The sequence below is a fragment of the Thalassophryne amazonica genome, chromosome 8 (genome assembly GCF_902500255.1).
Source record: "Thalassophryne amazonica chromosome 8, fThaAma1.1, whole genome shotgun sequence".
NCBI classification, from domain to species: Eukaryota; Metazoa; Chordata; class Actinopteri; order Batrachoidiformes; family Batrachoididae; genus Thalassophryne; species Thalassophryne amazonica.
Genome location: NC_047110.1, coordinates 111,390,131 through 111,407,905, shown reverse-complemented (window position 1 = coordinate 111,407,905; position 17,775 = coordinate 111,390,131). Strand labels below are relative to the sequence as shown.

At 46.3% G+C, this 17,775-nt stretch overlaps 1 protein-coding gene across 1 annotated transcript in view; it reads left to right on the top strand.

The window, feature by feature from the left end:
* hydin (HYDIN axonemal central pair apparatus protein) overlaps positions 1–17,775 on the top strand; it is a 291,354-nt gene that overhangs the window by 15,955 nt on the left and 257,624 nt on the right. Inside the window, 3 exon segments of the mRNA XM_034175548.1 lie at positions 3,571–3,705; positions 6,940–7,139; positions 8,782–8,906. Of these exon segments, the coding sequence (XP_034031439.1) occupies positions 3,571–3,705; positions 6,940–7,139; positions 8,782–8,906 (460 nt within the window).

Genomic DNA, 17,775 nt, shown 5'->3' with positions numbered 1-17,775 from the left:
AAACCAGTCTAAATCTGTGATAGTGAGCACTTCTCCTTTGCTGAGATAATCCATCCCACCTCACAGGTGTGCCATATCAAGATGCTGATTAGACACCATGATTAGTGCACAGGTGTGTCTTAGACTGCCCACAATAAAAGGCCACTCTGAAAGGTGCAGTTTTATCACACAGCACAATGCCACAGATGTCGCAAGATTTGAGGGAGCGTGCAATTGGCATGCTGACAGCAGGAATGTCAACCAGAGCTGTTGCTAGTGTATTGAATGTTCATTCATCTACCATAAGCCATCTCCAAAGGTGGTTCAGAGAATTTGGCAGTACATCCAACCAGCCTCACAACCGCAGACCACGTGTAACCACACCAGCCCAGGACCTCCACATCCAGCATGTTCACCTCCAAGATCGTCTGAGACCAGCCACTCGGACAGCTGCTGAAACAATCGGTTTGCATAACCAAAGAATTTCTGCACAAACTGTCAGAAACCGTCTCAGGGAAGCTCATCTGCATGCTCGTCGTCCTCATCAGGGGTCTCGACCTGACTCCAGTTCGTCGTCGTAACCGACTTGAGTGGGCAAATGCTCACATTCGCTGGCGTTTGGCACGTTGGAGAGGTGTTCTCTTCACGGATGAATCCCGGTTCACACTGTTCAGGGCAGATGGCAGACAGCGTGTGTGGCGTCGTGTGGGTGAGCGGTTTTCTGATGTCAATGTTGTGGATTGAGTGGCCCATGGTGGCGGTGGGGTTATGGTATGGGCAGGCGTCTGTTATGGACGAAGAACAAAGGTGCATTTCATTGATGGCATTTTGAATGCACAGAGATACCGTGACGAGATCCTGAGGCCCATTGTTGTGCCATACATCCAGGAACATCACCTCATGTTGCAGCAGGATAATGCATGGCCCCATGTTGCAAGGATCTGTACACAATTCTTGGAAGCTGAAAATGTCCCAGTTCTTGCATGGCCGGCATACTCACCGGACATGTCACCCATTGAGCATGCTTGGGATGCTCTGGACCGGCGTATACGACAGCGTGTACCAGTTCCTGCCAATATCCAGCAACTTTGCACAGCCATTGAAGAGGAGTGGACCAACATTCCACAAGCCACAATTGACAACATAATCAACTCTAAGCGAAGGAGATGTGTTGCACTGCATGAGGCAAATGGTGGTCACACCAGATACTGACTGGTATCCCCCCCAGTAAAACAAAACTGCACCTTTCAGAGTGGCCTTTTATTGTGGGCAGTCTAAGGCACACCTGTGCACTAATCATGGTGTCTAATCAGCATCTTGATATGGCACACCTGTGAGGTGGGATGGATTATCTCAGCAAAGGAGAAGTGCTCACTATCACAGATTTAAATTGGTTTGTGAACAATATTTGAGGGAAATGGTGATATTGTGTATGTGGAAAAAGTTTTAGATCTTTGAGTTCATCTCATACAAAATGGGAGCAAAACCAAAAGTGTTGCGTTTATATTTTTGTTGAGTGTATGTTGGAAAAAAACTGTCATGACAGAAAAACTCTGCCTGCTTCACTGGATGAAAGTATATGCCCAACAAATATTACTGTGTTTTTAACCTTTTCAGCGTTATTTATTTTATTGACTTTAATAGAAACATTTTTAAAAGAACTTTGGTTTTACAAATATTACAACATAAATGTTATTTTTTTTTCAGTCAATTATTCTTGCTTTCAATGTATCTAAAACCACTCAAAATTGGTTAAAATAGGGCTTGCCAATTACATTTTAGAGGTATAAAACCCTATAGTTTCAGGCGATTTTGCCCCCTTGACCCCCAGTGGGGGCCGCTGCACCCCCGGCTGTGAGCCGCGATCACGTAATTTACCCGGCACTAAAATGGTTCTAGCTAGAACCCTGTTGAAAACATTAAAGGTTCAATCAGTAGTTCAGTGCAGTTGGAACCAAAATGGCATCATATTCTGAGTTGACGGCACTTTCTCTAATCAAGGCACTCTAAAGGGGTGCACGCCCCCCCCCCCTTTTAATCACATTTAACATTGTGCAATACAATAATACAAATGAATAAAAACATGTTATAAAACATAATAAAATAAAAACATCAATACCAGCATTGGTATCGATATTATCGATATTAGGATCGGTCCGCCCACCTCTACTTCACTGTGCACAGTGCACAGCTAGCCAGATCCAAGCCGCATTTGCGTTCAGACTGCAGTAATTCCAGCTCAACCCAGGTTGAAAAGAATCTGGTTTAAAATGGATTTGCATCATTCAGATTCAGAAAAAAACAATGTGGCTTAAGCCCCGGTCACACTGCACTAACGAAGGACAACGAAGATCAAATGAAACAACAAATCTGGACTTTCAGTGACTTTTGGAAGCATCGTTTAACCTTCATCCAGCTTCGTTCCTGCAGATGGTGCTTCATCAGAATTTTTAATTTAAAAACAAATTTTTAAACTAAATTTGAATGAATACCAACACCAACCCCAGTTTGTCTGTATTTCGTTTTGCTTTCTCTCTTGATGGTTTCCTATCGTTTGCTTAGTTTTCATAACGTTAGTGTTTTGTTTGACTTTCGTCCAACTTCGTTCAACCTCCCAAGTCCAACGTATTGAACGAAGGTTGATGATATGTGAACGAATCAATAACTAAAGCTTTGATGAGCTGAACGAAACATCCTTGTATCATTAATGAATAATTCATGTTTGGGACAAAAAAAGCAACTTTTTCATACAGAAACAATAGCGATAAAAATGTTTTATCAACTGCTTTAACTATGTACGCACGTTTCAACCGTTTGTGGCTGGCCTGCTTGTGCACACATGTTGTTGTGAACGTGTTGAGACAAACAAAATCCCGCACCTGTAAGTGCGCAGACCTGCAAGGACATGAAGACAGGGCTGACTGCGATCGGTTTTATACCCACTTTTAGTCATGTCATCGTGAATGTTTTGTTTTGATTTCATTTAAAGCGTCAAGGTTGACGTTTGCTTTGTTTTTCTTTTAATAGTTATGGTTTTGTTTTGTTCCTTTTTTTGCTTGATTTGCTTGATTTGGAGGCTTTTTGGTGATGGGAAAGGTGCAGGATCTTTCATCCACCTTTTCTCAGAGATTTGTGACTTTTTAACTTTTCATCCATCGTCCAGCTATCACCGTGTGCTGTGTGACCGGGCCCTTAAGCAGGATATGGCTGTATCCTGCTTAAGTTGGATAGTAAACCTCAGTCTGAATGAGGTCTTAGATTACCTGCTATGTAAATGGAAAAGTGGAATTGTACACACAACCAAAAGCACTTGCACTGTGAACATCATTAGGATAGGGCCCTGAGTGTTCTCAGTGATGACACATTTTGTCACCAGCAGCTGTAAAGGAAAGTGAATCCTTGAAACATTTTTGTCCAGAGATGCAGGAAATCTGAGGGCAGTTTGGGGAGGGGTTCTATATGGACCATGGTGTTAAAACAACAGCTTGGTATTGAAGGCGATTTATCACTGGAAATTGTGCAACACACCATTGTGTATTAATCTATAAATCATCCCACTGTATTTTGAAGTTGTTGTGTGTGTTTGCCAAGGTTCCCAGGCAAGTGAAGGTGGAGCTGCAGGACTCTGAATATTTCCATGTGTTCGGTCCAGTGGACGTGTGCAGAAAGGTCGCACCAGGATTGGAGACCACTTACACTGTCTGCTTCACCCCAACAGAGAAGAAGGTGGTTCAGACAGAAGCCCTGCAAGAATAAACATTCACACCACAGTGTCTCCACTGACTGGTCACCTCGTTAAAACTCATCCTGATATGTGAACAGTTCAGCAGGTCATCAGTTTGAAATGCTACAGATAAGTAATGTGTTTGCTCACGTTTGCAGAAATAATTTTCAGCATTAATGTTCAAGCATTGAGTTATACAGCAGCACTTTGTTTTTCTCATCGAGCTTCTGTTAGGGCCCCTTCACACATACTGCAAAGTTTGGACAAAGTGCGCACTTAGTGCACATGACGCAGAAATCGTGTGCAAGCTGTGTAATGTTGTCCCTGCCTCCAATGCCTCATACACCTGTTGCTACAACTATTTGCGCACACAAGTGCCTGAAAGACAAAGTTTGCACTGTGTGAACCCAGGTGAAGCACACAAACATCCAACACTGCTTGCATGGCACTTAGAAAATGTGAGGCCAGTCGCACTCTTGGCACGGCAGCAGACTGCAGACAATCACCTTCGTACTCACAGAGAAATTTGTCTAAGTCCCTCATGAGTGTGGCTTTGGTCTGTGCACTGAACTGACAGGAGGTGTGTTCTCCCACTGAAGCGACTGTGGAAATCTGTGGATCTGGACCGTCCAGCTAGACACCATGTACTATGTTTGGACAGACATGGACAGACAACTGCTCACTGTGATGCACGTGTGTCTGTTTGCTGTAATCAAGTGGACATAAATAAAAACATATATTACTGTGGCGACATGCTGTAGCAAGGAACCGTGCACACTGTGCACACGTGGACATGCTGCTCCCAGGTTGAGATGGACCATCAGATTAGAACACGCAGCAGGTGATCTCAGTGTCACGTCACCCACATGACGCAGTGTCCTGCGGCGCGTTATCCACAAGATGCGTGCAGCCGGTTGGAGACGCGCCAGCACATGTGAACATGAATGAGACGAGTGAACTGCTTCTCATTCATGTCATTTCATGACTCAGTGACCATACAGAGGAAGAGACGGATCATATTTGTATTGCTCGCTTGATAAATGTGGTGTTTTTATATGGTGTGTGATTTTCAATTTTTTTTTTGTAATACTTTCGTGTCCTTCCTGATATGAGGCAGCTTTCAAAGAACAGCTCCGTAGCTCAGTGGTAAAGTTGTTGACTGGCAGTCAGAGCTTTTGAAAGGCGCGGGTTCACGTCCAGTGGGTGGTGTGTTTATCGCCTTTTTTTTTTTATTCCACATAAGCGGCGCGATGTGGTACCACAGATACCGGCTGTTTTTTTTAATTTTTTTTAATTTTTAATTTATACCTCATCAGCGGCGCCATGTGCTGCACCTGGCACTGTTCCTGCCCGTCAGCTAATTTCAAACTGTTTCATGCTGTTTCGCTGTTTTTGTCCATACGCTGTCCAAACTTTGCACTATGTGTGAAGGGGCCATTAGTGAAGCTCAGGGCTAGCTTACCTTGGTATTCTCTCTGGTTCCCTGTCGATCTACTGATGGTGAACTCATACCTTAGGTGCAGTTATTGTGCAAGGCTGATGGCTGCACACCACAGGGCGCTGGATTGACCACGAGATGCTCTGGCTGAAGCTGACACAGCACACTGCAGTCTGTGTTTTGAATGTTCTCCTCCAAGAGGACAGTTTGTGCTGTGAACCCACCAGTGATGCCGGTAACGCGTTACTTAGTAACGCGTTACTCTAATCTGACCACTTTTTTTAGTAACGAGTAATCTAACGCGTTAATCTTTCCAAATCAGTAATCAGATTAAAGTTACTTCTCCATGTCACTGTGCGTTACTATTATTTTTCATTGTGGGTCGATAGCAGCGTTAAACTTGGTCTGTGGGCAGGAGGTCGGGGTTCGACTGAACTGCCCACTTTAAGTGAGCTGTGAGCTTTTCATCCACGGTTTTTTGCAGCTGCTCGACTCGTCGTCTCCTCTTAAAGCGCGGTGATCAGCACACCTGCACTGAGCTTTACAAAGACATTTTTATACTTTTTTTCCTCCTTTATTTAGAGCTGAGCTGAGCCGCTCCGTATCTGCACGTTAAAACAGCTGATCCTCCGCGACGCGTCAACAACTAACATTATTTTCCACTCAAATGCACCTAAACTCTCTTTCTGAGGACCACATGATGTAAAAACACAATAAAACTTTCTTACCTGTAAATCTGGTCCTGTTTTCTGCATAAATAAATGTTATCCATTCTTTGTGCTCAAACGCCAAAGTAGGGGCGAATCCAGATGGAATGGGGGCGTGGGGGAGGGATGTGCCCCCCTCACAACACCCCTACATTAAAGGTCCAGTTTTGAAGCCTTTTTTTACTACAACTACTAATACTACTTAAAATAATATTAATTTCGACAAGTAAAATATTTAGAGAGAATTTAAATGTTAGAAAAATGTTAGAATGAATTTAATAGTTACATTTATAAACAATGTAGGTTCGAAATTGCAAGTTTTACTGTTACAGTGCTGTCATCAGTTAAATATGAGGTCAAGAAAGAGGTCTTTATTTTACTTTTTATAAAACAAGTATTTATTTTCATTGAAGTCAAGAAAGGGTGACTATAAAGTAAGTTTTGGCAAAACAGGTATCATTGTCATGTTGAGGTGGCAGAGGGTTGTTGTCGGCAGCTGGGAAAAGTAACTAAAAAAGTAACTAGTAATCTAACTTAGTTACTTTTACAATTGAGTAATCAGTAAAGTAACTAAGTTACTTTTTCAAGGAGTAATCAGTAATCAGTAATTGGATTACTTTTTCAAAGTAACTGTGCCACCCTGGAACCCACTGATGACGTGATGGATGGACGCTGGTCCTGCACCCCAGGGTGCTGGATGACCTCTGCTTGTGGTGCCAATGACTGTGTGCTCATCTTAATAATGCACTTTGTTTTTTGATGCTATCCTGGTTTTTCCGTTTCCCATTTCTTCAGTTTGGTTAAAAAAAAAGCAAATTTTTAAAACCTTGTAACTGTTAGAATGACCTAAGCAGTGGGACACCCCTCTGAGTCTGGTCTGCTTGAGGTTTCTTCCTCAATATCATCAGAGGGAGTTTTTCCTTACCACTGTTGGCTCTGTGCTTGCTCTGGGGTTGGTATGGTTAGACCTTACTCACGTGAAGCGCCTTGAGGCAGCTTTGTTGTGAGTTGGTACTACATTGTATAATAAATGACAGACTGTGTGGATACATAAGGAGCTTTAACGTTTGATGTGTTTGTTGATTTTTCAGGACTACCACCACAGAGTGGTCTGTGTGACCGAGAGGGAGAGGTTTGAGGTTCCCGTCCGTGCCATTGGACCACGGGCCATTCTTGACTTTCATGATGAGGTCCATTTCCCACTTTGTCCGGTGAAAGCCTCAACTCAGAGGACTCAGCTTGTCCGTAACATTGGAAATGGCGAGGCCAAGTTTGAGCTGCGCACTCAGAGGTAACGAACTGTCACACGCTGAGCACACGAACTGCACAGTGAAATAATGGACTTCACGTGTCATATTTCCATCAGCAGCAGATTGTATCCATTGTTATTTCTTTTTGACCTGGAAACCATTTTTACCCAATGCCATCAAATACGGCCATCGGGTATGGTGAAGACTTTGCGTCCACTTGTCTGTCTATCTGTCTGTCTGTGCTCAGCATAAGTTCAGTCCTATTATTGTAAATTTGCAGGGAACATTCTTGGGATACAGACCTTGGACAAGTTCAAAGATGGCTAACCTTGAACTATTTTAAGAGGTTAAAATGTAACATTCTGTTTCATTCAGCTCCTTTTTTTTTTTTGAGTGGCGGGGGTTACAGCCAATCAGAGTAGAGTGGCACCATGGCATAAGTGGCAGGTCTCTTTAAAACTGCTTCATTTATGTGTTTATATAAGGCCCCATTAAAAAAAACATTAGTTTATCATCCCCACCCGCATGCCGAAATCAGCCCGCCACCTAGTGCGCATCCACTAGGTGGCGAGTATGCTTTGGCCGAAGACAGCTGAAGCTTAGCGAGTCGGGCCAGAATTTGCTGTTTGTTGTCATTGACAACCCCACCTCTGTCTCACTCACACACACTCTGCATGTTTAACACGCTACCAACGTAAAGTATACTGACTTCATTCAACATGGAAACGAAATTTACTTTAAAAATAGCTGATATTTTCAGTTCCTCACTTGATACGCAGTTGCTGTATGTGTTATTTCAGAGGTTTGAAATGATGCTGTATGTACCTGTTTCTAAGAAAAAAATACAACAATGGCAGTAAAGGCTCTGATGTCAAGGATGATAAACTAATGTTTTGTTCTTAGCTTTTTTTGTTTTCTATGGGGCATAACATGTTTGTCATATATTCTGTAAACGTTAGCAAGAAATAAACACGTCTAAAGCTGAAAACACTGTTTCTGGAACCTAATAACACCTGTGAAGTGATTTACAAGACATTTATTGAGTGTTAGGGTGGTGACATCACAGGCTAGCTGCAAACTGTTTTGTTTGCGTGTAATTAGAACCTCTTTGTCATATATTATGTAAAAGCTAGTGAGAAATAAACACTTCTAAAACTGAAAATGCTGTTTTTGTAACCTGATAACACCTCTGGAGTGATTTTAAAGACATCTTGTGGATGACAGTGTGCACGCTAACTTCCGCTAACTCAAAGCTAACTTCCACTCTTGTAAAACGCTCCTAAAATGATAAAGAAGACAATGCTCATATGGCCGAGGGTATTTTATATTTAAATATCCAGGAAATGAATGCACAAGAATTAATATATAAGCAGTTATTAAAAATAAAATGGTGTCTTTGTCCTGAAAATCAGGGTTTAGTGCTGCTGTTTTACCCCAAAGCATCAGAGGTGTGCTGCCTTTTTAATGTAATAACTTAGAATCACAGTCTCGCAACAAACATTTGACTTAACAACTGTTCAAGAAAATGAAATGCTATTAGCATTTATTGTTGATCCAGAATGAATCCTAAATGCTTTCTCCTGCTGTATAAAAGCAGGTAGCTTCATCTCAGCTGTAGTAATAAAATGTATCAAAACCTTTAGTGTGTCATACACTCTAATATGTGTGTTTGTTGTGGTCCAGACCCTTCTCAGTTACACCCTCATGTGGGACTCTTGATGTCGGCAAGAGCATGCAGGTGACTGTGGATTTCAACCCCATGGCCACAGGAGACCACAAGCAGGACCTGCTGCTGCATTTCCACACCGGTGAGGAAAGTACACAAACCTGGAAAAGTCATGGAATTTAAATTAAAATTGTAGCATTAAAATGTTTTAAATCAGTACTTTTCATGCACTCTAAAAAATGAACCGCGGTCTCAACCAGAAAAAGTGATGTAACAATTTGCATAGATTTTTTTAACTTTCAGAACAGAAGAGGACAGAGAGCCAAGGTTCTTAATCACTGAGGGAACAAATTCCTCAGGGGCACAAACAAGAACTTCAGTTTTTGCTGTATTAAGTGACAGCAGCCATCCAGTTTTTATGACATTAACACAGTTTTGAAGGACAGATACCTTAGTAAGATTTTTTGGAGTAAAGGAGATGTACAGCCGTATGTCATCTGCATAACAATGATATGAGACATCATCAAAAGAACTCAAGATGTGTCCAAGTAGGAGAAAATACAGTAGAAATGTAAAATAGGTCCCAAAACGGAACCTTTAGGGCACACCACAGGACAGAATGGCAGAAGAGGACATATATTTAGCTGGATTAACTGAGAAGTTCCTGTTAGAGAGATAGGATAAAAACCAATCTAGAGCCGACCCAGAGGTGCCCACATGTCCTTAGTCTCTCAATTAAAACACCGTGATCAACTGTGTCAAAAGCTGCAGACAGATCCAAAAATTACAAGTACCGAATATTAACCTGCATCTCTGCGCATGAAAATATCATAAAATATAAAATACTGCAGACTTGATCTGGGAAGTCCAGCCCAAGTCTGCGACCAGTTCTGATCGAGGGAGCTGAGGTGGAGGCTGTGGATTCCTACAAGTACCTTGGGCTGTGGCTGGACAGCAAAGTGGACTGGACAAACCACACCAACCACCTTTACAGGAAGGAACAGAGCAGGCTGGACTTCCTGAGGAGGTTGTGGAAACTCCTGTGGATGTTCTACCAGTCCGTAGTAGCCAGCATGCTCTTTGCACACTGTGGCGTGCTGGGGGGGGGCAGCACATCCTAGAAGGACACATCCAGGCTGACTATGGAACAGTTATGAAAAGGAGGGAGATATGCAGCTTATGAGAATATTACTCATTGGCCTGCTTTGTTTTCTGTTTTAACTGTGGCACTTTTATTGTAACAAAAAGAAGTCTTTTTCATTTTGTTATTTGAAGTGACATGACAGACCTATTTTGGTGGATTGTTTTTCAGATTTGATTGAGTAGTTCGCAGCCACCCTTTGTTTACGTTTTATCCTTTTGATTTATTTTCTTTTAGTTGATAAAAATGACCCCTGTTGGTGGTGGGTGGGAGGGAGGGATGGGGGGATTTTGTTCTATATTGGGGAAGAAAGTATTTTGTATTTCTCGTTGTTCTTGATGTTATCTGTTTATTGGAAGAAAATAAAAAATGCAAGTCATAAAAAAAATTGGAGATAAAAGACAATTTTGAAATCGGTCTAAAATTCTGATGAAGTCAGCATTAGGCTCTTTTGAAAGAGAGTGAATAACAGCCTGTTTAAAACACTGAGGGACACATCCAGAGGTCAGTGATCAGGGGCCTCATGTCCAAAGACTAACGTGGACTTTTTACTAAAAGTCCACCAAAACCCTGAATCTGGCATAAGCACAAATATATTCAGATGTATGTAATTGTTTTTAGGCATGAATCCACGCATGTTATACTATAGATGACCGGAAATGATGTAGAGACACACAGGGACAGTTTATTCAGTACACTGTTAAACGGATTAATCATGAAACTGGAAAAATGTTTGTGGTAGCTACAGAGTGTGAGTGTGTGATGCCGACATGCAGAACAGCACACACACTGATGTTAAAAAGGTGACACACTCATTTACACACTCATTTATTGACAAATACTGAACACAGGAAGCCTGTTAAGAATCTCTGCAGCTCTCCATCAAGCAAAAATAAAAAAAAACATTAATAATAATAATAAAAAACTGAATGCACACATGCACAAACATACACGTCAACCCCTTTGATGATCGACCTGTATAACCAAGTGATAAAATCCATAAAATCAACACAAAATCCTTATAACCTCCAAATCGCACCAAAATCAGTTTTGTTACAGTACACACAACCACATAGCGGTATCACATAACTGGGGTTTTGTCCATATATTAATAACACCAGGGATCTCCATGGGCTCTTTTATGGTGGAAGTCCTCCACAGTTAAATCCTCTTGCTCCACAGTAAAATTGCTTGCTGTCAATAAAATCAATGTCTACAAGTACATTGTAGGTATTTTGTACAAACTCAATATATTTCCCATCAATATAGTGTCACACAGCTGTTCTATTTTTACAGAAACAAGAACTCAGAGTAACAGATCACTGCTCCTAACAATCTTTGGCCCTACCATCTGAGACTGCTCTGGCCTACGATTGGATATTGGAAAACCATGTGACGGTGAACCAATTCTGATTGGACGCTCACATTGCGCTTGTCATCACACAGCGTCTATGAGGAGTACAAAAATGGTGGATGGTTGGCCGAAAGGCCACGGAGTAAAGAAAAACAACAGCAAAAAAATAAATTTACAACAGAAAACCCTGAATTTATTTGTACGTCCATATGACTCTGAAACTCGGAAAAATCCGTATAATTTACAGACAATCCGTATAGGTTGACATGTATGCACAAATGTGTCCACGCTGGTTTTCTTTCGGAACAAATACACGAATCAACTATTCTTCAGCTCCGTTGGTGGTGGAAGCTGTGTGGGATCCGGCTCTTCTCTCGCCAGACGTCTTCTATCGTCGAGCCTGCCCACACGTCACCTTGTGTATAATTGACATCCCACCATATTGTTATTGTCTGTACTTCGTTGTGCGATTCACAACATTAAATAGTTACTTTTGGCTTATCCATTGTCCGTTCATTAGCGCCCCCTGTTGTGGGTCCGTGTCACGACACTTTCACAACAGGATTTCTCGGCCAGCATCATGGATCCCGAGGGGCGTCAACCATCGCTTGAACAGCCAATGGAAGAGCGAGGTGCACAGGCGCCAGCAGGAGGCGTGTTGGGTGAGCTGCAGCACATCTTAACCGCCTTTACCGCTCGGTTGGACTTAGTTACCGAGCAGAGCATTATTCTCAATCGTAGGATGGAGGCTCTCACTGCCCAGGTGGAAGCGCATGCTCAGGGCGCTGCTGCAGCACCTCCTCCTGCTGACCGTGTGCCAGAGACAGACATTCCGCTGGTCGTTCAACGAACCCCCCCACATTCCCCTGAAGCATACATAAGCCCTCCAGAGCCGTACGGAGGCTGTGTGGAGACGTGCGCGGACTTCTTGATGCAGTGGTCGCTCGTCTTTTCACAGCGTCCCATCATGTACGCGTCAGACGCTAGCCGGGTGGCTTACGTTATAAATTTGCTTTGAGGAGAGGCACGCGCCTGGGCTACGGCGCTCTGGGAGCAGAATTCACGGCTCCTAACAATTTACACTGAGTTTGTGAGGGAGTTCCGACAGGTGTTCGACCACCCTCATAGAGGCGAGACCGCTTCAAGCGTGCTGCTGTCGATACGGCAGGGGCGTCGGAGCGCAGCGAAGTATGCAGTCGACTTCCGCATTGCGGCAGCGCGAGCCGGCTGGAATGCTGTTGCGCTCCGCGCCGCCGTTGTAAACGGACTGTCTCTGGTCCTTAAGGAGCACCTGGTGACGAAGGACGAGCCGCGGGATTTAGATGGGCTTATCGACCTGGTTATACGGTTAGACAACCGATTAACAGAACACCGACGGGAGCGAGACAAAGGGCGTGGTCAGGCACAAGCCGTCCCTCTTCCTCCCGGGTCCGAAAGGGAGCCGACTTCCCCACGCTCCACTGCCAGGGCTCTCCACGTGACGACAGCTCCCCCTGCTGACGTTGCTATGGAAACGAGCAGGGCCAAAAAGCGATCAGATCAGAGACAAAGGAGGCTGATCCGTGGAGAGTGTTTTCTCTGCAGCTCTACCGAGCACACACAGAGAGAATGCCCCAAACGGTCAAAACAGCAGCACTCGTCCTTAGAGACTGGGCTAAGGGTGGGTCACAACACCCAAGGGGGGAGACCCCGATGATCTGCACGTATCCCAGTCACGATCCTGAGTGGGGATCTAACCCTTCACGCCCCAGCACTGGTGGACACGGGGTCGGAGGGGAATCTGCCGGATAGCAGATGGGCAAAGGAGGTTGGGCTCCCTCTAGTGGCATTACCGTCACCATTGTCGGTGCGGGCACTAGATGGCACCCTTCTTCCACTAATCACACACCAGACACAGCCAGTGACATTGGTGGTGTCTGGGAATCACAGGGAGGAGATTGTGTTTTATGTAACACCTTCAACTTCCCGAGTGATTTTGGGTTTTCCATGGGTACTAAAACACAATCCCCGGATTGATTGGCCGTCTGGGGTTGTGGTTCAGTGGAGCGAAACCTGCCACCGGGAGTGTTTAGGATCCTCGGTTCCACCTGGTGTGACAGCTAAGGAGGAGGTTTTAGTCCCCCCCAATCTGGCGGCGGTGCCAGCCGAGTACCACGACCTTGCTGACGTCTTCAGCAAATATCTGGCACTCACGCTGCCCCCACACCGTCCGTACGATTGTGCCATTGATTTGATACCGGGCGCTGAGTACCCGTCCAGCAGGCTGTACAACCTCTCACGTCTGGAACGCGAATCAGTGGAGACCTACATCTGGGACTCGTTAGCTGCCGGGTTGATCCGGAACTCCACCTCCCCGATGGGTGCTGGTTTCTTTTTTGTGGGCAAGAAGGACGGCGGACTCCGTCCATGCATTGATTACAGAGGGCTGAACGAGATCACGGTTCGCAACCAATACCTGTTACCTCTGTTGGATTCAGTGTTCACGCCCCTGCATGGAGCCCAAATATTCTCTAAATTGGATCTTAGGAATGCTTATCACCTGGTTCGGATCCGGGAGGGAGACGAGTGGAAGACGGCATGTAACACCCCGTTAGGTCACTTTGAGTACCTGGTCATGCCGTTCGGCCTCATCAATGCGCCCGCGACGTTCCAAGCATTGGTTAATGACGTCTTGCGGGACTTCCTGCATCGGTTTGTCTTCGTATATCTAGACGATATACTCATCTTTTCTCCGGATCCTGAGACCCATGTCAAGCATGTACGTCAGGTCCTACAGCGGTTGTTGGAGAACCGGCTGTTTGTGAAGGGCGAGAAGTGTGAGTTTCACCGCACTTCTTTGTCTTTCCTGGGGTTCATAATCTCCTCCAACTCCGTCGCCCCTGATCCGGCCAAGGTTGTGGCGGTGAGAGATTGGCCCCAACCAACAAACCGTAGGAAACTACAACAGTTCCTCGGTTTTGCAAATTTCTACCGGAGGTTCATCCAGGGCTACAGTCAGGTAGTTAGCCCCTGACAGCCCTGACCTCCACAAAAGTCCCCTTCACCTGGTCGGATCGGTGCGAAGCCGCGTTTAGGGAGTTGAAACGCCGGTTCTCGACTGCACCGGTTCTGGTGCAGCCCGATCCCAATCGCCAGTTCGTAGTTGAAGTGGACGCCTCTGACTGAGGGATAACAGCCGTGCTATCCCAGAGCGGGGAGTCTGACAAGGTTCTCCATCCATGTGCCTACTTTTCCCGCAGGTTGACGCCAGCTGAACGGAACTATGACGTCGGCAATCGGGACCTTCTTGCGGTGAAGGAGGCTCTTGAGGAGTGGAGACACCTGTTGGAGGGAGCATCGGTACCATTTACGATTTTCACGGACCATCGGAACCTGGAGTACATCCGGACCGCGAAGCGTCTGAACCCCAGGCAAGCCCGCTGGTCGCTGTTCTTCGGGCATTTTGACTTCCGGATCACCTACCGCCCCGGGACAAAAAACCAATGATCTGACGCCCTGTCCCGGGTGCATGAAGAGGAGGTCAAGACCGAGCCGTCAGACCCCCCTGACACCATCATCCCCGAGTCCACTGTCGTGGCCACCCTTACCTGGGACGTGGAGAAGACCGTCCGGGAGGCCCTGACACGGAGCCCGGACCCGGGGACAGGTCCGAAGGACAAGTTGTACATCCCACCAGAGGCCAGGGCTGCGGTCCTTGACTTCTGTCACGGTTCCAAGCTCTCCTGTCATCCAGGGGTGCGAAGGACCGTGGCAGTGGTCCGGCAGCGCTTCTGGTGGGCGTCTATGGAAGCCGACGTCCGGGAGTATGTCCAGGCCTGCACCACCTGTGCCAGGGGCAAAGCCAACCACCACAAGGCCCAAGGCCTCCTCCAGCCTCTGCCCGTGCCTCGTCGCCCCTGGTCTCATATTGGCCTGGACTTTGTCACGGGCCTCCCGCCGTCCCAGGGCATGACTTCCATCCTCACGATAGTGGACCGGTTCTCCAAGGCGGCCCACTTCGTGGCCCTCCCGAAGCTCCCGACGGCCCAGGAGACTGCAGACCTCCTGGTCCACCACGTCGTGCGTCTGCATGGGATTCCATCAGACATTGTCTCAGATCGTGGTCCTCATTTCTCCTCCCAGGTCTGGAGGAGTTTCTGCAGGGAACTGGGGGTCACCGTCAGTCTCTCGTCTGGGTACCACCCCCAGACGAACGGGCAGGCAGAGCGGAGGAACCAGCAACTGGAGCAGGCCCTCCGCTGCGTGACCTCCGCGCACCCGACGGCCTGGAGTGACCATCTGGCCTGGATCGAGTACGCTCATAATAGCCAAGTCTCATCTGCCACCGGCCTCTCCCCATTTGAGGTGTGTTTGGGGTACCAGCCCCCATTGTTTCCGCTAGTGGAGGGAGAGGTCAGGTTGCCCTCGGTCCAGGGCCATCTGAGGAAGTGCCGTCGGGTGTGGCGTACCACCCGCTCTGCCCTGCTCAGAGCCCGGACGAGGGCTAAGGCCCATGCAGACCGCCGGCGTTCCATGGCCCCTGCATACCAGCCCGGGCAGGAGGTCTGGCTATCCACTAAGGACATCCCCCTGCAGGTGGAATCCCACAAGCTAAAGGACAGGTACATCAGGAGGCGCCCGTTGAGGGGGGGTCCTGTTGTGTGGGCCGCTGAAGAGGAGGTACTGCTGGCCCACCACCACAAGATGGCGCCCTGCTTGAAGTGCGGGCTTCAAGCACGAGAGGGCGTCGGAGCGACCGGGAGTGACAGCTGTCACTCATCATCCGTACCAGCTGTCACTCATCCACTACTCATCACCACCACCATAAAGGCTGGACTGCAACTCCACCTCCCCGCCGAGAAATCAGCTACCATTCAGGTAATTACTTCTCTGCTGAACCTTAACCCGAGCATCAGTCTGATCTCTTTTGCAGCCGTTTTTCTGGGACGGATACCCTGTCTGCTGAGTTGGCGTTTGGTGTGGACTGCGACGGCTTCGCCTCCCACCCCACCCAGATAAGTGGTTATCTCGGGAGCTGCACGAGTGTGTGATTGGAGGTGGAGGTTTTCCCTCCTAACTGTGTACAGACTGTGGGATTACTGAGTGTGCGAACTCACACTCATCAGTACTGTCTCTGTTCTCTGCCAGCAGTACCGGGTCTGACTGCTGAAGACAGTGGCCACCTGGGGCGCAGGGCTTGGCGGCTCCGGTGTTCTTCAGCTCCGTTGGTGGTGGAAGCTGTGTGGGATCCGGCTCTTCTCTCGCCAGACGTCTTCTATCGTCGAGCCTGCCCACACATCACCTTGTGTGTAATTGACATCCCACCATATTGTTATTGTCTGTACTTCGTTGTGCGATTCACAACATTAAATTGTTACTTTTGGCTTATCCATTGTCCGTTCATTAACGCCCCCTGTTGTGGGTCCGTGTCACGACACTTTCACAACAGACTGACAGGAAACAAAAATACACAGAGCAAAGACAGGTTAAACAGGTAAGATTTATTTACACAGAGAATGGGACGATAATACAAGAGAATAGATAACTTTGCATGATGAAAGAAATCCAAGAGGACTAGAACAGTCGGAGGGTGGAGTTACAACCAGCTGTAGACTGCAAGCAACCAGAGGGCCACAATTAGATAACAAAATGAGAAAGAAAAAAGAAGACAAAAATCTACAGAGGAGTGATAATGATAATCCAGTGCAGGTACGTAGAATCCAGAGGGGAGGAAAAACTCACTCTGCAAAAATATCCATTAAATCCAACAAGGGTTTGAGAGGAACAAATAAAAGGTGCACTTTTTATCCTGAATTCAAAGAAAACAGCTAAACCGGGAAGTATAGACTTTAACTTAACAAAAAACACAGAGTTCAAAACAACACAAGGAGGGCAAAGTTTCCCAAGAAAGCGTTAACTGCAGGAGACCCGACATAACCATGTGATGGAAGAATCTGGCAATGAAGGTCTCCCCAACTCTGTCTTAAGTAGAGCCCCTTCAATGAGCCCCAGGTGTGTCACTTCAGCAGCTGGCTGACAGGCACGCCACAGACAGGAAACAGGGAAAAGCTGGAAAGGACACAACGGACCGGTGTTGCCGACTGAACGGTCCCTCCTAAAACTTGGTCTGCCCTGCCTTCACTGCGCATGTGTCATTAGCCATGGTTCACCGATTATCACCTCGTTTCTGCTTCAAACTGCCTCCAGTCATCATCTATCTCAGTAACAGATATCTGAAGCTTTTGTGCAACAATCATTTCCACATAAATTCGCCATTATTTCATCATAAAAGACAGAGGAAGGGATCAGAGCACAGCAGCTACACGAGCTGCTAGCTGATCCATTCACTGTGCATCGGTCATTTCAAAGCATCACGGAGTATCGCCTCGTTTCTGCTTAAAACGGCCTTAACCCGGGGTTCGAGGGCATTTTTTGGACAGTTCACTCGACTGGCATAAATGTTTTATTATTGCTGTTAACAGCTCTCCCTGCATCCCACAATCAAGTTTTATGTCTCTTTTTTTTCAGGACAACCTG